The 20,825-nt window shown below is 43.6% G+C and overlaps 1 protein-coding gene across 7 annotated transcripts in view; it reads left to right on the top strand.

Annotated features, from left to right (window-relative positions):
* kcnt1b (potassium sodium-activated channel subfamily T member 1b) overlaps positions 1-20,825 on the top strand; it is a 192,768-nt gene that overhangs the window by 20,306 nt on the left and 151,637 nt on the right. For 3 of the 7 annotated variants that reach the window (XM_054730240.2, XM_054730242.2, XM_054730243.2), the window contains exons 4-5: positions 11,566-11,604; positions 20,223-20,302. In XM_054730240.2, coding sequence (XP_054586215.1) covers positions 11,566-11,604; positions 20,223-20,302 — 119 coding nt within the window. Of the gene's footprint in view, positions 1-3,594; positions 6,956-11,565; positions 11,605-20,222; positions 20,303-20,825 lie in introns of those variants that run through there. The other 4 variants (XM_054730247.2, XM_054730241.2, XM_015960575.3 and 1 more) reach the window with 3 other exon arrangements.

The raw sequence follows: 20,825 nt of genomic DNA, 5'->3' as shown, positions 1-20,825 counted from the left end.
AAGGTTTCTCTATAGGAGCGTCCAATAGAGTGTGTGAGGCACCACAGATCTGCCCCCCAAAGATGTGTAGGAGAAAGAGGGAGCTCCAAGTCCCAGAGATCCAGGCGCTGCCCCAGAACACAGGAACCCCAGGAGACTGCGACCAGAAAAAACCCCGCCCCCCTCGAAAGGCACAGAGGATCGCCCCGGGAGGCCACAACCAGCAGCCGGCAGAGTCCCGGGGATATCAGCGGCAAGCCCACAGGCCCGCCCGCAGCCTCCCACCCCCCAGCCGGCTGAGCCCGGAACCCAGTGACCGGGGACCCAGGGGCGGCCAGCCCCGCCGGGGGCCCAGCAGAGCCCAGGGATCCAGACTTCACCAGACAGCCACTGGGATTGATCAGGCAGACGCTAAAAATCTTAAACCCCCTGACCCGGGAGCCATGAACACTCAGGCAGACCAAGGCACCGCACTCCACACCAGGTGTGGCAGGGGGAGGGGAGACGAAGATTTATATCATCAAAAGAAGTCCCAAAAGAGGGGAGGAGTCAAAGGCCCCTCCTGACATATACATTCATACACAAACACAGTCACACACTCCCTCATGCTCACACATACACATACAGCCAAAGACTAACAAAAATGCACGCCGGACACCCACTCATGCTCCCCATACACACCCTATTCACTCTGGTCCCGGTACTGCTGCACATGGGGTACAACCATCACCGGTAACCAGAGTTTGACCCTTTCTGCTGGGGTGCTGATGAACAGGCTCCCCCGCCCAATGCCGAGCACAGCAACCCACCACCCAGACCCCAACCAGACGGCCAGATCTCCCTCCTAGCCTCCAGCCCCGGGAAGCCAAGTGACAACAGAGGTGTGCTAAGACCCCTAGTCTCCCTCCGCATGCTCCATTATGGTGTTAGTGTGTGTTGATGAGGTGTATTTGTGGCTGTGATGAGCGGGCAGTGCGGGCATCGTCTGGCCTACGCAAGCTGATGCCACCACACCACCCCTCTTCCCCCCACAGCCCTCTGTGCCTAAGTGCAGTTTAAAATTGGAAGTGGGCACTGGCACCTGGGATGAGGCTGAAAGATCCCCCTGCCAAATGCCATTGTATGTGCTTACTCCCAAGGCCCTAAGTGTGTGTTTGCGTGGAATGCCGTTGGTGGAAGTGTTTAAGGTGCAAATAAAATTGGGGGGCAGGCTGTCACAGGAATGCAGAAATGGGGTCCATACCCACACCCCCTGACTTCTCCACCCCCCAAGGTCCTATGTGCATGGTTGTGTGATGATGTGAGGGAGCAGGAGGAGAAAAATGTGTGGGGATGGGGAGGAATGCCTGGTTGGCCTAAGCCCCCAGGGAGCCAGCTCCCCCACTGGCCCCAATAGGCACCTCCGTTGCCAAAATGCCACCCACGGAAGGTTGTGCGTTACTATGTGCTTGTCGAACGTTGAGCAGCAGCGTGAGGCTTTCTGACCGCCACACTTCAGCTGCAGCCAGGGAGAGAGAGGTGTCGGTAACGCACTTACAAACACGATGATGATTGGCCGGGTGGGCGGAGACCCTCACCGTCTCAGTCACTGCCTGCTGTAGACACAACAGAGCAGTGATGGGAATAACGCCGTTTAAAATAACCGTGTTACTAAAAAAAATTAAAAAAAATTCAGTAACGAGCAAGCTAATTAATTACCGACTTCTTTTATCAAAAGAAAAAACGCACGTTAAGCAGCGCGGTGTGTTGAAGCTGTCATCAGCTGATCAGCAGCTAAAGAGGCAGATGTTTTCATCCAAGAGCATCACGGCCGTGAAGAACGAGGAAGACGTGATGAATATCTACGGCTGCAGGTGTGGATCTGCAGCCGTGCCCTTCTTGGTGTGACAGCAGGACGTCCCGAAGGTCCGCTCACCTGTTCACCGCTCAGACGTCCTGATCTTCTACCTTCCTAGATCATCCAGCTGTAACCTGTTTCTGATCATGTCTTTAGTCCCGCTGTAACACTGATGCATCAGTCTCAGACGGCATGGAGCTCAGGTGTTATCAGAACTACCTGTGTGTGTTTACCACCCAGCTTCAGCTCTTCTGTGGTTGGGTCTGACCCACGTTAGTAAATGTAAGTCCTCCATCAGGCTTGTGCCTCTTCTAGTGTCATTTTAAAGGATTTTATTTATTTATTTAACCGTTACTAGATTAGCAGCAACAGAAATGCTGCTAAAAACACACAATCATGTGAAGCTGGAAGAATTAGAATACTGTACAAAATTACATTTATTTCTGTAATTTATCTAGACTGAGAGACCATTTAAAGGCTCGGGAACCTTTACAGGTGTTTCTATTTGCAATTTTAAATTTGAACTGATTGGGGTCTTGTTAAATATCACACAGTGACCTTTTAATGGTCTAGGTTAGTGTAATGTTCCTGTTAGTAGTTCCTCCTTTTAAGTGCTCATTTATTTAAATTATTCAGGTTTATAAAAAACATTTGGACATACATTTCATTATGTTCCAGTCATTAGTCATTTATATTTCACTATTGTAGTAATTCTTGCATGCTTTAATGGAAAAAAGTAACTAAGTAGTTATTTTTCTTGGTAATTAGTTACTTTTATAATCTCACTTTATGACAAAGTAATCAGTAACTATAATTACTTTTTAAAAGTAACGTTCCCATCACTGGCCCCCAGTGAACCCGCCCTCAGGGAACGTCCGGACACTCCAAACTCAGACCCTCCACCCCCTCACCCACATCATCCCGCAGGACATTATCATTATTTTATAGTTTTAGGTTTATCTGCCCTCCTTTGGTTCTGTTTCCCCATTTAGGTAATTGTTGTCACCTGCTTTCCCTCCAGCCCTCACTCCACACACCTGCTGCCTGTTTCCCTAATTGCTCCTCCCCAGTGTATATAAGCCCCGTCTTGTCGGTCCATTGTGGTATTCTGTCAGTCTGCTCTAGTCTCTAGTGTTTTTGTCTCTAGTATTTTGGATCTCAGCCTTCTCTAGTCTTTAGTGTTTATTTGTCTCTAGTTTTTATTTTGGACTTATTGGATTTTTGGCTTCCAGCTCTTTTGGATTTATTTTTATTTTTGGACTCATCCTACAAATAAAAGGATTTTCCTTATATCATCTCCTGCCTCGTGTCATCCTGGGTACCTGCATTTTGGGTCCTAACCATCCTCGTATTGTGACACTTTATGCAGATGATGTTTTACTCTTTCTCCGGAATTCTCAATCCTCTCTCTCCCATTCAATAGAACTGATAAACTCTTTTTCAAGAGTTTCAGATTTCTCTATAAACTGGTTAAAATCCACAGTTCTACCAATTAATTTCTCTTTTGTCAATTTACTTAATACACAATTGGAGTCAGGGAATATCACATACCTGGGAATTAATGTCTCTCCCAAGTTAGCAGATCTAACCAAACTAAACTACATCCCACTTTTAAAGAAAGTGGAAGATGATCTTGCAAGATGGAAATCCTTACCAATATCACTCATGGGGAGAGTTGCTACAATTAAAATGATGGTCTTACCCAGAATAAATTACTTATTCTCGATGATCCCAAACAAACCACCAGCTGACTGGTTTAGATCTCTGGACTCCTCAATTACTAAATTCCTTTGGCAGGATAAACCTCCACGAATTAGCTTAAAACGCTTCAGAAGACCAAAGACAGAGGAGGACTGGATTTACCCAACTTTTATTATTATTTCTTAGCCAACAGGCTGCAATATATACCAAGATGGTTGCAAGATAACCCACTAGATGAGTCCTGGTTAGATATAGAACAGACACTTTGCAATACGATAGAGCTTTCAGACTTACCATTTATTAGCTCAAGCATAAGAAAACATGAAGGCTTCAAAAGTATTAGTATCAGCACCTCTCTGACAGCATGGTGGGAGTATCTAACATGACAGAGTCTTCACTAGTACCATGCAGACGCACACCTATCTGGAACAATCCTGACATTTTGCAAATAACAAAATGATGAACCTTCCGGACTGGAAAAATAAAGGAATCCTATACCTGGAACACATATATGAAGGATTGGACTTCATCCCATTTAATCGAATAGTCTCCCAATTTGGAATGGATAAGAATAGCTTTTTAGAATATCACCCAGTTGTGTCAGAATTTCTTATTTACTGTCGAGCATAGCAGAGGAAATGTCAAGTCATGCAATGAAATTGTTGATCTGTGCATCTTCCTGTAACATTTGGCACGACATGAAGGGTGACAAATAAAATAAGGTAGATAAAATAATAGCCTGAATGAATAAAATTAACAATAACACACTTAATGTTGGACAAATAAACATGCAAGGGTTCAAACTGAGTTTACATGACAATAAAATCACAATGTGATCACAGATATGTTCAGTAATCTGTTCTGGGTTCAGTTTTGCCTTAATGAAGACAGAATTTGTTTAAATTTCATAATAAAATTAATTTGATTAGAGTGAAAATAATAAACCCAGAGCACAGATCTACCACAGCAAACATAATTCAGCACCAACCTCATAAATCAGAATTAAGCCGTCACCTCATGAATATATCTGTATGGGGTGTTTTCACACATCCACTGGGGATTACGTCCCAGTACTCCCATGAGTTCATGTGTTTTCTGAACGTTGAACTCAAAAGGTCTCTTCTAGTGAGCGTGGTCTGTGTTTCCTGAATGCATTAATCATGTGTGGCTGCGCTGACATTAGGAACATTAGGAACAAGTAGGCTGCAGTGATGGAGAAGCCTGGGAGGATGGAGAAGTGATGTTACTTTTTTCATAAAAGTCTGAAGGTTATACACTAACTGGTCACTTTGTTGGGTACTGGGTTGGACCCCCTTTTGCCTTCAGAACTGCCTTAATCCTTCGTAGCATTGATTCAACAATGTACTGGAAACATTCCTCAGACATTTTGGTCCATGTTGACATGATAGCATCACGCAGTTGCTGCACATCATTCCACCTCACCCCAAAGGTGTTCTGTTGGATTGAGGTCTGGTGACTGTGGAGACCATTTGAGTGGTGAACTCATCGTCATGTTTAAGACACCAGTCTGAGATGATTCGAGCATTATGACACGGCGCTTTATCCTGCTGGAAATAGCCATCAGAAGACTCGTTACGCACTCACGTTTTTATCAACAGAACACCAGTGGTGTGAGAGGTCTGCAGCTCAGTAATCTCAGAGAAGTAGAAACAGCCGGCTGCTACCACTTCAACTAGCACAAACTACCAGTCCCAAAAAGAAAAACACTGATAACGCTTAACTAAGAGTCCCTTTATTATTGTTACTTAATAAACTATTAAATAAAGAATTGACAGCTGCTTAGTACTTACAGCCCACCCCCCACCCTTTGTTCTCACCGGAAACTTGATAGTTAACAATATTGGGAACGTTAGCAAAGGGATCCTCTGCTTATTCATGCTTAATATAGTGCTAACATTAATAAAGGGACCCGTGTTGTAAAGTGTTACCAAAAACCATTTGAAATCACGGGCAACAAAGGACGTTTGGACCTAGAAAACAGTGACTGGTGTTTAGCAATATCTCGTATCCTCTGGCAATGTGGGTTTCCAATTCCAGCAGATGCGACCAGGGGGAGGTATCTGAGGGGAAGGGTGACAGTTCCCTCGCCATGTTTGTTTTCAAAAGCTTGTTCAATAGATTTGCCGTTGCAGCTTTACGTTTATATGAACACCCACCCATCTTAAACAGCTGGGCATCCTGGACATATTTCCAGTTCATCCAAAAGACAACCATTCACGTACTCACCATAGGGAGCCTAGTATTCCAACCCCCCCCCCCCTTTTTTTTTGCAAGTCAAAAAAAGTGCATTTTGATGTCAAGAAAGCACTTATTTAGGTTTTGTGTGAAGGCTAATAGGACTACTAATGTTCATCGCACCAGACCAGGTTAATGTCATCAAATCACAAAGAATAGAAGATCAGTTTAGTGAACTTCAAGTCCTCCTTACAGAAAAACAGATGAAGCATTAACGCGGGGAAAACCAGTAGAAATATGGCCATGCGGCGAGTAGCAGCTACGCTGGGGGACAAAGGATTTTGCAGGAATGTCTGATTTGTCTTCCCATTGGGCCCCTAGTGTCACCTGAGCCTGCTAAACCCCCACACACCTGAGTACTAACTGTTGCTGACCATGTCCATCCCTTTGAGACCAGTGAACCCATCTTCTGATGGCTACTTCCAGCAGGACCATAAAGTGGCCAGTGTGTGAATGTTGGTCCTGCAGACCTGGGTTATTGTGTGTCTGCTAGACAGGTGTGTTTCCATGCAAATCAGCTGATCATTGTTTACACGCCCACCTGCATTTGTTTGTGGTTATTGCAGTAAATCCAGTCTGCTGCAGGTCCTGCCAGAAAAGTTTGGGTTTTTTCATTTTAAGATCTACCATCCGTGGGTTTTATCAGACGAATGAGAGAAGAGTGATGGTTATTTGATTTGATCAAAGGGACTTCCGGGATCATTTACTTTCTCTTGTTATGTAACTGGTTTGAGAGCCTGCGGGTTGGCGGAGCTCTGGACGTTACGTTGTGACGACGCGTGAGTCTCCGCTCTGCGCTGGGTGTTCTTATCTTCATCAGGGATGGAGGAAGACTCCACGAGCAGGAGGCAGCCTGACTGTTCCCTCCGTGGGTCTGAGGACTTCGCTATGCGTCAGGTGGGGTAGCGCTCACCCTCCGCCTTCGTGCACCACCAGTGAGACCAGGATGCGGGTTTCCGGCGGTGCAGGTCCCTGACTTAACCCGTTCCGACACCAGCTGGAAGAAAAACGCGTCGCTGGAGGTAACTCAGCAGGTATGGCAGGCGCTAAGCGGACGCCCTCGCCATCAGAGATCGACCCAGACGTGAAGACAGATGTGCAGAAAACCCCAGAACCCACCTGGGTGAATCCGTCCAGCTCCCTCCGGACCATGGGTTCGTTTGGGAGCGATGTCGGCCAAAGGTACAGCTGCTGCACGTCCCGCTCCACGGCGTTCTGAATGCAGCATCTAGAAAACGATGCCTGCGCGTGCTGCACCTGATAACTTCACTCCTAATTATCTCCAAGTTGCACCGTGATTAATAATCCGTTATCAGCTGCAGCTGTCCGTCCGGTAGCACCGGGATATGTTGGTCATGAGCGTTACGCACGGCGTCTCATCGTCGGCGTTTTAACATCTGAGCAACTTCTGCGCCTCCTACGTAGTCAGGTGCGCTCAGATCAGATTTAGAGCAAACGCTTCACTCGTTTGTCATTTTCCTCCCAGCATCACGGCGGTTTAGTGGCTGCAGTGCGTTACATAACTCACCGATGCTGCATTCTCATAACAGTTTCATGAAATCTGATGTTTATACTGGGTCAGAGGCGGTTCGCGCCGCGCCGCTGGAGCAGAACTGGTGACAACCAGATGGATGCTCCTGAAATGCAAACCGAGAGATCTGAATGACACGTCTTCTTATTTATATTAAAAAGGTGCTGTGGGATGTTTCAGCTCGTGCACAGTCTGAGTGTCCACATGTCATGTGTTAGACAGATCAGGTGTGTTCTGTGCAGAGGTGGAACGGCTGAGTGGCATCATGCTGCCTTTTTCCTTTTCTAGAACAAAATACTCCTCGGCTATACAACTGCGTCATTATTTTGAGGTTAACTGGTGTTTCTTTTGCTGAAAACAGGAGGGTGTTTATTAATTAATTAATTAATTTATTTATTTATTTATTGGCACATATTCAGAAAGATGCTCCCATAATTCTGGTCCTCTAATGTGTTTCATCACACATTTACATCTATTTCCTTTTAACCACTTGACCAGACCATTTTCAGTAGTGAAATTTTTAAGTAATAAAAATTGCATCATATCTGTTAGATGTTTGTATCAAATGTAATGACTATCATGTTATTAGGTGTAATAATAAGGTGTAATAAATCCAAAATCCACCTTGTATATTTGTTAAAAACAAAAACACGTATTTTTCTTACTTTATCGAATCCACATCACTAGAAACAATTATACAACGTTCCCTCTTGGATCGTAATTGTGGCTGACAGATGTGAACAGATGTTGCTGTTTAGGGATTTGCTCTGCTGTTTTAACTGAAAGGAGAGTTTGTGCTTTTATTTTATTTCAGTTTAATGTCTCTCTAGTTTATCTTTGTTTAAATTCTGAAGAGAATTACTAAAACAGTCGCTCCCACGTTTGTTTCGGGAAGACGTGATTGAACTTTTCTCCCTTTGATTCAACATTTTTGACTCTGGTGAAGTTGGACTTAATGTTTAGTGGAAAATTGGCAGCGTCATGACGATGAGACTAAATTCAGATGACACCGATGGAGATGACTCTTAGTTGCTGCAAATGTTTTCTGATCAACGAATATTTCAACAACTGCTTTGAAGACCGAATGAAAGAAGTTAACTTCCAATAAGTTTAGTGAATCTGAACAATTCTGCTTGTTTGCTAACAAGTGGCTCAGGATGTGAAACCTAATGTAAATGTTGGCGCGTTGCCCAGGGCAACCAGAGCTGAACCCCAGTTTGGGTCAGGAAACATCCCCAAAAAATCAATAAATAAATGTCTTTGGCCAACCCTTGTCACTCAATTACCATCTTTTGGAAAACTGAATTTATTTTTAAGGATCTCGAGTTTTCTTCTTCCTAACAGACGGACGGGATGTTAAGGGAAGCCTGAGAGCTTTTCTAGGTTGTGAAATGTGATCGGGTGGGATTTGCGTCCAGCTTGAGAGTAAAAGGAAGGAGAGTGTGAAAAGGAAATCAATAAGAGCCGTAGATTATAAGTGATCTCTCTTCGATTCCTCTTGTTTGTGTTTATATCGTGAGACTTTATGGAGCAGATCCTTGTTGGTGTCTCACACCTGCAGGCTGAGCGCTACCTGAGAGTAAATGAGCTGCAAGAGCAGGCAGACTGGTCCAGGTATGCAGTTTATTCTGTCTGAGAATGGCTTATTTCTGTCACATCATCCATGTTGAATGTGATGGTTTTAGAGAGCAGCAGAAGCTGCTGGATTTGTTCTCATTACCAGTTTAAACATTGAATCCAGTTACAAACAGCAGATGTTTAGACTGATTAGCTCACAGCGACGACTTTCTACCATCTGCTGACTTTTCAGCGGAAGAACAGCTTTGATGTGTTCTTCTGGCCCCCTGCTGTAGACATTAGTTATGTTATTCCTTGTAATATCTTGTAATTGAATTTCTATTTAAAATAATAACATGGTAACCTAGGAAACTGAAACCCAGCGAACTTATCTGATACCTGAAAGTAATTTTACTGTAAGGAAGAAGTCGAGCTTCCAGACAAACTCAGTAAGTTCATTTAAAATCTTCTCTAGACTAAAGCTGATCTACGTCTTAGTTTCATGTTTCCTCGACTCCTCCATGCCCGTTCCTCTTTACCTCTCCTGAAGCTCCCAGGTTGGTGAATATTGAGCATGTTTGTGTTTAAGGGTGAAAACGTAGCTTTAAACCAGAACAGCAACGCAATAGCAGGCCAGATATCATCATTCTGCAGAGCTACAGTAGAATTTCTGAACTACCCAACATGGCTTCTTTCTGATTCGGCTGTTTTACGGAAGCCCATCAAGGAGCAGAAGAATTAGCACGTTTGCATAGCAACGTTTACCGAAAAGGCCCATTTTGTTGCAGTTTGCTGTGAATTTCCCAGCAGATCTCCTTCGCTCAGCTCTCTAAGTTTTCTGCTTATTTGGTTTCAGTATGATGAGAAATCAGTTTACAGATTTTTTTTTATTGCACAGAAAATGGAACAATTACCTGCATTTCATTTGAGCATCCAAGATCCAGTGAAGGGATGTGATGAAGTCCTTGGGGTAAATGACACAGCACCCATAGTTTTATTTAAATAAAGCCTCTCAGCCACTGACGTAAAGACTTTTAAGCAACACTTGAAGCAAAACAGAATAAAACGGTGGTTTTGAATGATTGTAGCAGACCAGATCTGTTTTTGTGTGCTGCTGAGATGATGTGGAAGACACACCCAGAGGGGGTCGGCCTTTGAGGCAGTTCTTAGTGAAAGTTAATAGAAGGATGCTTTCTAAGTGATTCCCATTGTGCACTTGTTGTCTCCGGGCTTCAGTGGCCACCAGCTGGAGGGGTAAGGACCATCAGTGCTACTCTTTAGGATTTTACCTCAGAATATTACTTTATTTTTCTGAGATTTTGATGATGAAGCTTAGAAATTAATCTAGTTTGTATGTTGATTGTTGTGAGCTGATGGAGCTAAATGGTGCATGTGTTAATCTGTGCTATAGCTGCTAGCAGCCAGATAGGATCTTTATTGCTTGTCGGAGTGCTGCCAGATGACCGACCACCAAATGGACCACAAGATCAGAACATAAGAGCTAATGCTTCTCTTGTCATTTACAATTTTCCCAGATGCAAGCAGACTAACCACCTCCTAATGGCATCACTGTGGTCTCAGAGTGTTGTAAAAGACGGGCTACACGCATGCAAAGTGTAAACTTTCCCTTGCAATCAAAGAGATTAGCCTCAGATCAGTTTAGTATGCTTTAAAGGCAGCATTTGGGTTTTTTGCCTTCCTTTAGTAAATAACCAGGAAGATGTCCAATATTTAATTACTAAAGGTGCAAGTTGGTGCCGCATCTGAATGTGGCTAGAACTGAAGAGGAATTTAAATATGAGACAATTCTCCTAAATGTTCTTGCATCATATTAAAAGCTGGAGTCGTTGGGAATAACAGCGTTGTTTGTGTTATTTTATGTTTCTTTATTCATGCAAACGTGTTCTCCGAAGCTTTCTCGCTCTGATCTAAAACGACTGAGTCACACTCAGTAAGAGCTCCGAGTGTGTCGTAGTCGTGAGTTGGCTTTTTGCAGCTTTAAATGATGTAATTCTGTCCGTTTGTTCTAATAGAGAAAATAAACCCAGCATGTTAGTTTGTGAATCAATGAAATGAAATGTTTCTTTGCCCTCAGTGTTACACACCTTTGCTTAGTTCACACTCATCTGAATATGGAAAGCTTGTGTGTAGTCTGGGTGTGTTCTCAGATCTCCTGGTTTGCATTTTGAGTCGCATCTTTTCTGTATTCAGCTGTTTGTTACATCATCATTTATTAAATAAGTGTTTGTCTTTCACATGCTTTGTGAGTGAATTTCTTGGAAATACACTTTTGTATTGCTGGTCAAATGCAGGAAAATCCATTTTGCCTCTGAAAATGTGTAAATTTACTTGTTGGTGGACTTGGAACTCAACAAATCTGTGGTGGAGAAATCTCAGCAGCACATGGCTGGTTAAAAATCACAAAACAAATTAGACTTCATTAACCTTTCAAAGCAATACTAGTTTGTATAACGAAGAGCAGCTCTCCTTTTGGACCCATTTTCTGCAAACTGCTTTTAAGATTCTCCCTAAAAGTGAAACGTTTGTTCGTTCTGACCCAAACTGCAAGTAAATCTGAGAGGCTTCCTGAGTGGCAGTTCTTCCCTTCTCATTTCTAGTTTCCTTCTACCCCTCGCTTGATTTTCTTTCTTTGAGGGACCGACCATAACTTGTGCCTATTTGTGTCCATGTGTGCTGCATCCAGGTATCAGGAGGAGTACAGTATGGACTCAACCAATGCCCAGTAAGTCCCTGGCAGCATCATGCTTGCATGGCATGGAATGTGTCTGCAGTGATTACTGGACCACGACAAAACCCATACGTTGCACAGTTCACAGTGGTCTTTGAACTCACCGTATGTGGACGATACCACGTTCAACCATCCAACAGCCGTGCTCCACACTCAGTAGGGCAACTCGGTACTGAAGAGCTGATCTTTCTCGGCTACCTTTTCACCAGATGTTTTGTCAAAGTTATTTTGCTCATAATTAAATTTACTAACATTTGCCCAAAAATGGTGAAAAGGTAGTTTAAGTGTTTCGTTGCATACTCTTGATGTATTGATTGATTGTGCACGTCAGTTTTATTCATTTATTTGTTTTTGGCCCTTGTCAGTTTGAGATCTGGAGTTTGGACGGCCCGTTTCACTCTGGATTAATACCCTGCTATGCCCACAACCTCTCTGCAACCTGCACAGCCTAATAGAACATGACAGAATAACAGAAAATTTAAAAAAAGAAATAAAATGTGTCAGTGACAGCCAAAACAATTATTGGCTAGGGATGTTTGATATTATTGGATGAAAATGGCATTGAGATTTAATTTTAAAAGTATTGGTTTTTACGTTTACATACCATCTCTTTGGCAATTTCACTCAAACTGTTCAACCATGACGGCTCAGAGGTTTAGTTTTAGAGATGTTTTTGCTTGTTTGGCTCAACTGGTCAAGCTTATAGAATAGGTGACATATTTTTCACTGATAATGTTTAAAGTTTAAGCATGCCTGCCAGGAGATATGTGGCGTTAGTTACCTAAAATGATTGAGTTTTTCTGTTTAATGAGGGAGGGTTAGTATGTGTCAGCATCACAAAGTAAGTGATAGACTATTCGGCATATTGGTGAAAAAGCCAATATCAAACACCTAGTTTCTTCTTCCTGTCTCTGGGATGCTTGTCTGTAAACATGACCCATACACTGGCGATACGTTTCCATGACGATCCTGTCACGTCTTGGCAGTTGGTACCTCTCCTCAAGATGCGTCTGTAAACTAGAAGACTGAATGAAACTACACTCAACAAAAATATAAACGCAACACCTTTGTTTCTGCTCTGATTTTTCATGAGATCTCAAATTCATTTCAGATACACAATATCACCATTTCTCTCAAACATTGTTCACAAATCAGTCTAAATGTGTGATAGAGAGAACTTCTGCTTTGCTGAGATAATCCATCCCACCTCACAGGTGTGCCACATCAAGACGATGATCTGACATCATGAGTAGTGCACAGGTGTACCTTAGACTGCCCACAATAAAAGGCCACCCTGGAATGTGCAGTTTTTTGCTTTATTGGGGGTCTGGGGACTCAGAACCGGTCAGTATCTGGTGTGACTACCATTTGCCTCATGCAGTGCAACACATCTTCTTCACATAGAGTTTATCAGATTGTCAATTGTGGCCTGTGGAATGTCGGTCCACTCCTCTTCAACGGCTGTGCAAAGTTGTTGGATATTAGTGGGAACTGGTACACGCTGTCATATACGCCGGTCAAGCACATCCCAAACATGCCCAACGGGTGACATGTCCGGTGAGTATGCTGGCCATGCAAGAACTGAGACATTTTCAGCTTCCAAGAATTGTGTACAGATCCTTGCAACATGGGGCCGTGCATTATCTTGCTGAAGCATGAGGTGATGCTCATGGATGTACGGCACAACAATGGGCCTCAGGATCTCATCACGGTATCTCTGTGCATTCAAAATGTCATCAATAACATGCACCTGTGTTCTTCGTCCATAACAGATGCCTGCCCATACCATAACCCCACCACCACCATGGGCCACTCGATCCACAACATTGACATCAGCAAAGCGCTCACCCACACGACGCCACACACGCTGTCAGCCATCTACCCTGAACAATGTAAACCGAGATTAATCTGTGAAGAGAACACCTCTCCAACGTGCCAGACGCCATCAAATGTGAGCATTTGCCCACTCAAGTCTGTTACGGCGACGAGCTGGAGTCAGGTCAAGACCCCGATGAGGACGACGAGCATGCAGTTGAGCTTCCCTGAGACGGTTTCTGACAGTTTGTGCAAAAATTTTTTTGTTATGCAAACCAAATGTTTCAGCAGCTGTCTGAGTGGCTGGTCTCAGATGATCTTGGAGGTGAACCTGCTGGATGTGGAGGTCCTGGGCTGGTGTGGTTACACGTCGTCTGTGGTTGTGAGGCCGGTTGGATGTACTGCCATATTCTCTGAAGCACCTTCGGAAACGGCTTATGGTGGAGAAATGAACATTCGATGCACGAGCAACAGATCTGGTTGACATTCATGCTGTCAGCATGCCAATTGCACGCTCCCTCAATGATGGTGGCATCTGTGGCATTTTGCTGTGAGACGAAACTGCACATTCCAGGGTGGCCTTTTATTGTGGGCAGTATAAGGTACACCTGTGCACTATTCATGATGTCGGATCCGTATGTTGATGTGGCACACCTGTGAGGTGGGATGGATTATCTCAGCAAAGCACAGGTGCTCACTACCACACATTTAGACTGATTAGTGATCATTGTTTGAGAGAAATTGTGATATTGTGTATCTGGAATGAATTTTAGATCTTTAAGTCCATCTCATGAAAAATCGGAGCAGAAACAAAGGTGCTGCCTTTATATTTTTGTTGAGTGTCGCATGATGCTTATGGTCTAATGGAGTTGTAGCTTTGGCAAGAAGCTATCCCATATCATGGATACGCCACCACTGTGCTTCACCATCTTAATCACGAACCTCCGTTCACAGTCTTACTACAGAAGTTTTTGTGCATGACCATACATGTGTTTGTTTGGTAAAATCACCTGAAGACCATTTAGACTTATGTTTATGTTTATGTTTATTCATTTGGCAGACGCTTTTATCCAAAGCGACTTACAATCTATAACCTATAGGGCATGTTGTGATCTGTGGGGGAAACCGGAGTACCCGGAGGAAACCCACGCATGCATGGGGAGAACACGCAACTCCACGCAGAAAGGCCACAGCCGAGTTTCGAACCTGCAACCTTCGTGCTGCGAGGCAACAGTGCTAACCACTGTGCCACCATGCAGCCCACACCTGTTGGTTTTTTGTGTGTGTCGTAGCTGGAGTCTTCATCCTGTGTGATCGGAGTTGAGAAACATCACAGAGGAACCTAATGCTGCTGCTAATGTTAGTTAAACATGGAGATGATATGTGCTCACTGCATCTACAAGGCATGCTGCAAAGACAGTGATTAAGAGATGTTTCAGCTGGTTTGTGATGAGTTTTTAAATCATCAGTCTCTAACTCAAATGTTTAGTTTAGCTAATGTAGTGAGTGTAGTGCAGAAGTGGTAAGTATCCAGATGTGTGTCCCTGCAGTGGGGTTTGTGCTTGCTAATGAGTAAAACATGATTTAGCATAAATTTAACATAAAATGGGATTTGAAACAGGATTTGAGTGCAGCTTATTAAACAAATACAACCAAATCTCCTGTTGTTTAAATGAAAACTGAAAAAGTATAGCAGCTAAACGTTAATAAGCCTTAGTCCACAAAAGCACGTCACACACGCTGACTGATTCTTATTACAGTAAATCTGATTTTTAATGAATTTTGTTCTGGACTAAATCTGCACAGCTAAAGGTAAATGTGGATTTCTCACCATGTGTGTCCTGTTGTCCTCGGATGGCTGCAGGGATTTTAATAACCTTCATTATATATGAGCTGGGGGGGCAGATACTAAACGCTTCAGACAGATTCATCGACTTCCTAGCGTTAACATAATGATCGCAGTAAAATGTTTACGCTAATTGAAACTTGTCTGGTAAGAGCTGGTTTGCATTAACCTTTTAGAAATGTGGATTTTCTTCCCAGATTTTATTTAAGGTTGTTGATTACAAAACTAAATATGCACTTCTCAAAAGTCTAAACCCATATCTTTTAATTGGCCGCTCTTAACTCAGATCCCAACAAATAGATCTCATTGCTTCAGATTCAGCAGAATGGTTAAAAATAACGGCCTGCTCCCCTCATCGGACCTTTTAGGTCAGGGTGAGGGTTAGGGTGAGGCAGCTGTCTGGCGTCTCCTTGATGAATCACGTTTGAACGTCTTATGTTAGAGGAAGTAATCCATCAGCACAAGTTGCCCTTTCATTTAAAAGATAATTGCTTTGCGAGAAAAGTTTGGGCGATCTGTGCCAGCAGACGTCCTCCTGCAGAGGTTTCACTGCTCTTTGGGTGTTTTTGAGAACTATATTAGTTGGAGATGCTGATGTTGTTGAATCGTGAGAGCCTTGAGCTATGAACACGTCAACACCCGAGAGTTCTCTCCATCACCGTAATGGTCTGATGATGGTGGTAGAGAAATGAAGCTGGCAGGATGTATCACATCCGTCCTGCACACAGCGAAAGGTCGTCTGTATGTTGCAGCGGGAGGCTCTGGATTCGAGGCACGGATCAAGAATCAGGAACGTTTTAAACACGTTCAGCTGCTGGTAATTGTTTTTCTGATGCAGCACTTTCATTTGTTGCACAACTCTGAAGAAGTATTTCCTGTGGTAGCAGAGGCGTCGGCCATCTTCTGGGATGTGGGTTCATAATGGCTCGAGTAGTGAGATTTGTGTAGCTGGTGAGCATGTTGAGCAGCAGAAGGAACAGTGAAGTTTCTGTTTCTTTAGCTGAAAATGTGCTTAAATTATATAGAAATACACATAAACATTCTGGATAGACTTGAGATAAAAAAAACATACTTTGACAAGGTCAAATGCAGCTAAGTAACCTACCCTTCACCCTCTTTTGCACATGCACACAGTGTGCAGATGCTACCAAAGAGCTGAGACAACCTTTTCATGCTCCCAATGTTTCTAATCTGCATCTCGAGTCATTTTATCCTCCATTGAGCTAACCGGATCTGTTCCAGCTGATTAAAACAGTACTCTCATGGTGAGTCTGCAGTGAGGATACAAGGCTAGTTTACACCTGTTACACCTGAAGTCCGTTCAGCTGTTTGTGCTCCATGGCGGGCTCTCGGACACGTGCTCTCAGCTCAGCGTGGGAAGTTTTAGCAGCTGCTCAAAACAAAGATGCTGCTTTGAGTATTCATGTTCAGCTGTGATGTTTTTAGAGCCTTGAAGCTGTTAGGCCAGGCACCTCTCAGGGGCGGTGCATGGGGAAATGGTTATTTTCAGCTGTTTGCTTTTGTCAGACGAGTATCCGAGCAAAGGCTGGAAAAGGGAGAGGATAGAAAACAGTCCTTAGGTAGGACTGCAGCGACGGGATGCAGTTATTCTGAATTTGTCTGAGCCCAGAGGCCCTAGACCTTAGCAGAAGCTGTCTAGCCACCTGATTGGTTTAAAACCCCTGAGCTGTTAGCTTTCATGTTGTTTTGAACTTCTCTGACACTTTTTAACCTTGTTTTAGTCGTACAAAGTACTTAAATTAGCGCTTCTGAAGCAACAGCAATTTCAGTGACTCGCCCAAGGACACTTCAACACACTTCATGGCTCCAGCCCTCCTGCTGAAGGGACGCAGTATCTGCTAGTAACAGAGTTTTCTTATGAAGGTGACGTTAGTGTGATGTTCATGCTGCTAAATGTGCTAAACGTAGGTTAAAGGTGTGGAATCATTTTTTTAAATATTGTTTCTGATTATAATCGGTCACTCTGGGTTTCGATCATGAAGATAGTCTCCTACACGTATCTCCTGCGTTAGCCTCTGATGGAAAACAGACGGTGAAGCTCTAGAAAACCCGGACAGATCTACGTCACACTTTCACTCAACATTCATGAACTCACCCATCTTGACTCGGGACGGGAAAGGCTGTTGTTGGCTTAGCGTCCAGGAACTAGCATGAAACGTCTCGACTTATAGAAGCTAACTGTTAGCATTAGCAACACCACCACACAGCAGAACTCATTAGGGCTTGTGTTATTTGTGGAGATAAAAAACATCAAGAATGCAAAGCAAACGGAGTCAGTGGGGGAGTCGCATTTCTGTTAGCCAATCAGAGGTGAGCTGTCCAAACATCAGGAAGTAAGACTCCAAATCCTGTTGGAAGCTCAATCTTCTAAAACCTGAAACAGGCGCGCCGGCGCTTTTTGTACCCAGAGTACAACTTACTCTTCATTCCTGCTAGAGAGCACTGCAAACGCATTCACTAAACCAGTACATCACACCTTCATATCAGAGGTTACTGAAGCGTCGCTACCTTTAAATGTATTTGGTGGATCCTGTGAAGATGATAGAATTGAAAGAAGTTCACAGCCGTTAACATCCGGTCTCCTCGGCCGACGGAGGACCCAGCCCACGTCGGCCGAGTAGGCTGGGTCCTTCGAAGGATGCAGACCCTGAATTGAGACACAGCCACATGCTAATGACATTGTGACATCATATGGTACCAACTAAACTTCTAGGGTACCTCTTAGCCAATAGCGATGGCAGATTTAAATTCAAATGCAGAGCAGAGTTTTTACCTGACAACGGCACAACACTGACAGTTTTAGGCAGAACATTAAATTTGAACTAAAATGCACTAAAGTGCAAAATTATTGACTACACGTGTCTGCAGCACGATTAGACACACATTTATACAGTTTATCAGGGAAATAAGGTTGATTTGGGGGTGACTTGCTCTTTAATGCACATCTGGTATTGCACATGTATTGGACACATGCTGAGTATTGCATTGATGCAACAGGGTAATGCCAGTAGCAGTTACACTGACTGCAGAGGGGATGAATTATTCTGTTTAGAGCTTACTTTTAGCTCTTTTCTGTTTTGGTTTCTTATATTTCATTATTTTAACACGTTTATTATAAATCCAAACCCAAAAATGGACTTTGGGGTAAAAAGAAAATCTTCTATTGGATCTCATAAGGCTTGAACAGAGAATGTAGCTCACAGATCGGACTCTTGGATTTTATGGATTTACCTCATTTAAGCTTTAAGCTCTGAAAACATCGTTCGCTTTTCTCAGATCTCAATAAAATCATTCAAACGTTCTCTACGAAAGATGAAATAAAAAATGACAACATTCTGGGTTTGGGTGGCTATTACTCAGAAAATCTCATCCCGATGACATAATGAGAAGACTTGCTCGACGGGGTAAATGGTGGAGTCGTGTTTCAGCTTTTTTCTGCTGCTCTCATTTTTCCTGTATGACGGCTAATTGCTTGTGTGTGTAGACAAGCTGGGTAAACACGAAGCCTCCGTCGCCATCGTCGGTCTTTGTCTTGTCCTGCTTCCCAGGTAACAGAGAACTCGACACTGCTGACCGCGTGGTAAAGCAGCATGCTTGCTTTCAAAGAGACTTAAGGGATTGGCGGTGTGCTGAGAGGAGCAACACGCACACATCACTGAACATTTCTGCTCTGGAAGCTGTCTCTATGGCGATGGAGTTGGAAAAGGCAGAGAGGGGATCTAATGGCTCACACCTCGTGTTCTTCCTTCCACATACGTCTCCTACCTGCGCCTAAACTCTGCCGTGCTGCCTTTTCCTCTCCTACCATGTATTCATCGTGTCAGACAAGGTAGACGTCTCAAAGGGTTCCCCATGTGACCGTGGGGCCATTATTACTTCCCCTCGTGCTCATTAGTGACAACAAGCTCTCTGCAGAACACTAATGTAGGCCTCCGTCACTGCCTGCCCACACCTGCTGCTTCATCATCAGTGATTGGTCAAATCCCCTAAAACTATTAAATTCCATGTAGTTCATTCTTTAACAGGCTTTCGTGTGGACGGTGAGAAAAGCCTGATGTAGATTACGTTTTTAATTATAAATGGAAACTTCTGTTTGCGCTCACTAAGCTGTTCTGTCGTCTTCTCGTTTATTTATGTGACTAGATTACCCGACACCCAAGGGACGCAGACTCTGTAAACAATTTTCTAGATCATAGTTGAGTTCCTAGGCATGCATGAAATATTAAGAAGGCATTCAAATGTGTAATCCTTTTGTGCACCTGCACTAACGAGTCCGGCTGCTTGGACTGGTGCTTCAGTGGAGCGATCTAAACCGCTGGCCTGAGTTTAAAGTCAGTGTCTGTAGATTACACGTGTACATAAGGACAGGTGCACCGTAGCTGGGGTCCAAACCGCTCTACGTTTAAGTTGTATTGTTTATTACAATAGTGCAAACGTTGCACAGTAACTTCATGCCATGCACATATGGGCACGTGGACCATGTAGATTTGCATTGTAAGACTTTGTTTCTTGCACACTAGGTCCGACTGAACTTTTGGTTTATGTGATAAAGGTTTTCCATGGTGGAAATACATTTTTGTGCAGAATTAAGTCATTATTGAAGTTTATTTTCATAAAACGTTGCTAGTTCTTTTATTTCATCTATAGAAAACTGATGGAACTGTATTTGCATTTGTTTTGTACAAATGAACAGAAATACATGCAAACCCGACTGTTCATGTGGAAACTAAGAAAATCTCTTGGCTCTGGTTTCTGACGGTCACACCAACACACCTGCATCTCTTCTGCCATCCAACCTTTTTAAGGGCCGACTCCCAACTGTCCGTGTGCGGACCTTGAGTCTGTTTCCTGACACGACGTGGAGCTTTTGTGTTGCACATGCTTGAATTTGCACATTTAAATGAGCGTTTTACTCTTCCTTTTCCCGCAGGGTGCAGGTAGAGTTCTATGTCAATGAAAACACCTTCAAGGAGAGGCTGAAGCTCTTTTTCATCAAGAACCAAAGGTCAAGTAAGTACAGCTTGATGTGGCCAGAGCTGAGTGAACGATTACAGCGTGATATCGAAGACGGTGGTGATGCTTTCCCGTTTTCTTTCCCTTTGGTTTCAGTATTACGTTATTGTTTCTGTGCAACACAAAGGAACATGGCCGAGTTCTTGAGATGATGCAGAGCTGCGGGGTTTTTCTCATTAGTGGATAAAAGTGGATGTTCCACACGAGGCCGTCTGTTAGAGCTGCTGTGCTTTTAACAGGAACAGATCGACGGTTCCACATGTTCTGACAGGGAGAGTCAGATGTGCAGAATGAAAAAGCTCCAGGAGAACAAGATTATTAACATAACCTCAGTCCTGCTGCAGCTCTGCTGACTTCCCCGTCGTCCTCATTAAACCCCAACGTGACTTAGAGACCCAGAATCTAATTTAAACGTTGGTCGTGGTTGCAGGCCTTCGTCGTTCTCGCTGTTTTGAAACCGTTTTAATATTGACGCTTGCTCCCTTTAAATAGGTCATGTCAGAACAGATTAGACACCTGT

This window comes from Nothobranchius furzeri, chromosome 10 (genome assembly GCF_043380555.1).
Source record: "Nothobranchius furzeri strain GRZ-AD chromosome 10, NfurGRZ-RIMD1, whole genome shotgun sequence".
NCBI classification, from domain to species: Eukaryota; Metazoa; Chordata; class Actinopteri; order Cyprinodontiformes; family Nothobranchiidae; genus Nothobranchius; species Nothobranchius furzeri.
Note: the sequence above shows the minus strand (reverse complement) of the source record. Positions and strands in the feature narration are given on the sequence as shown.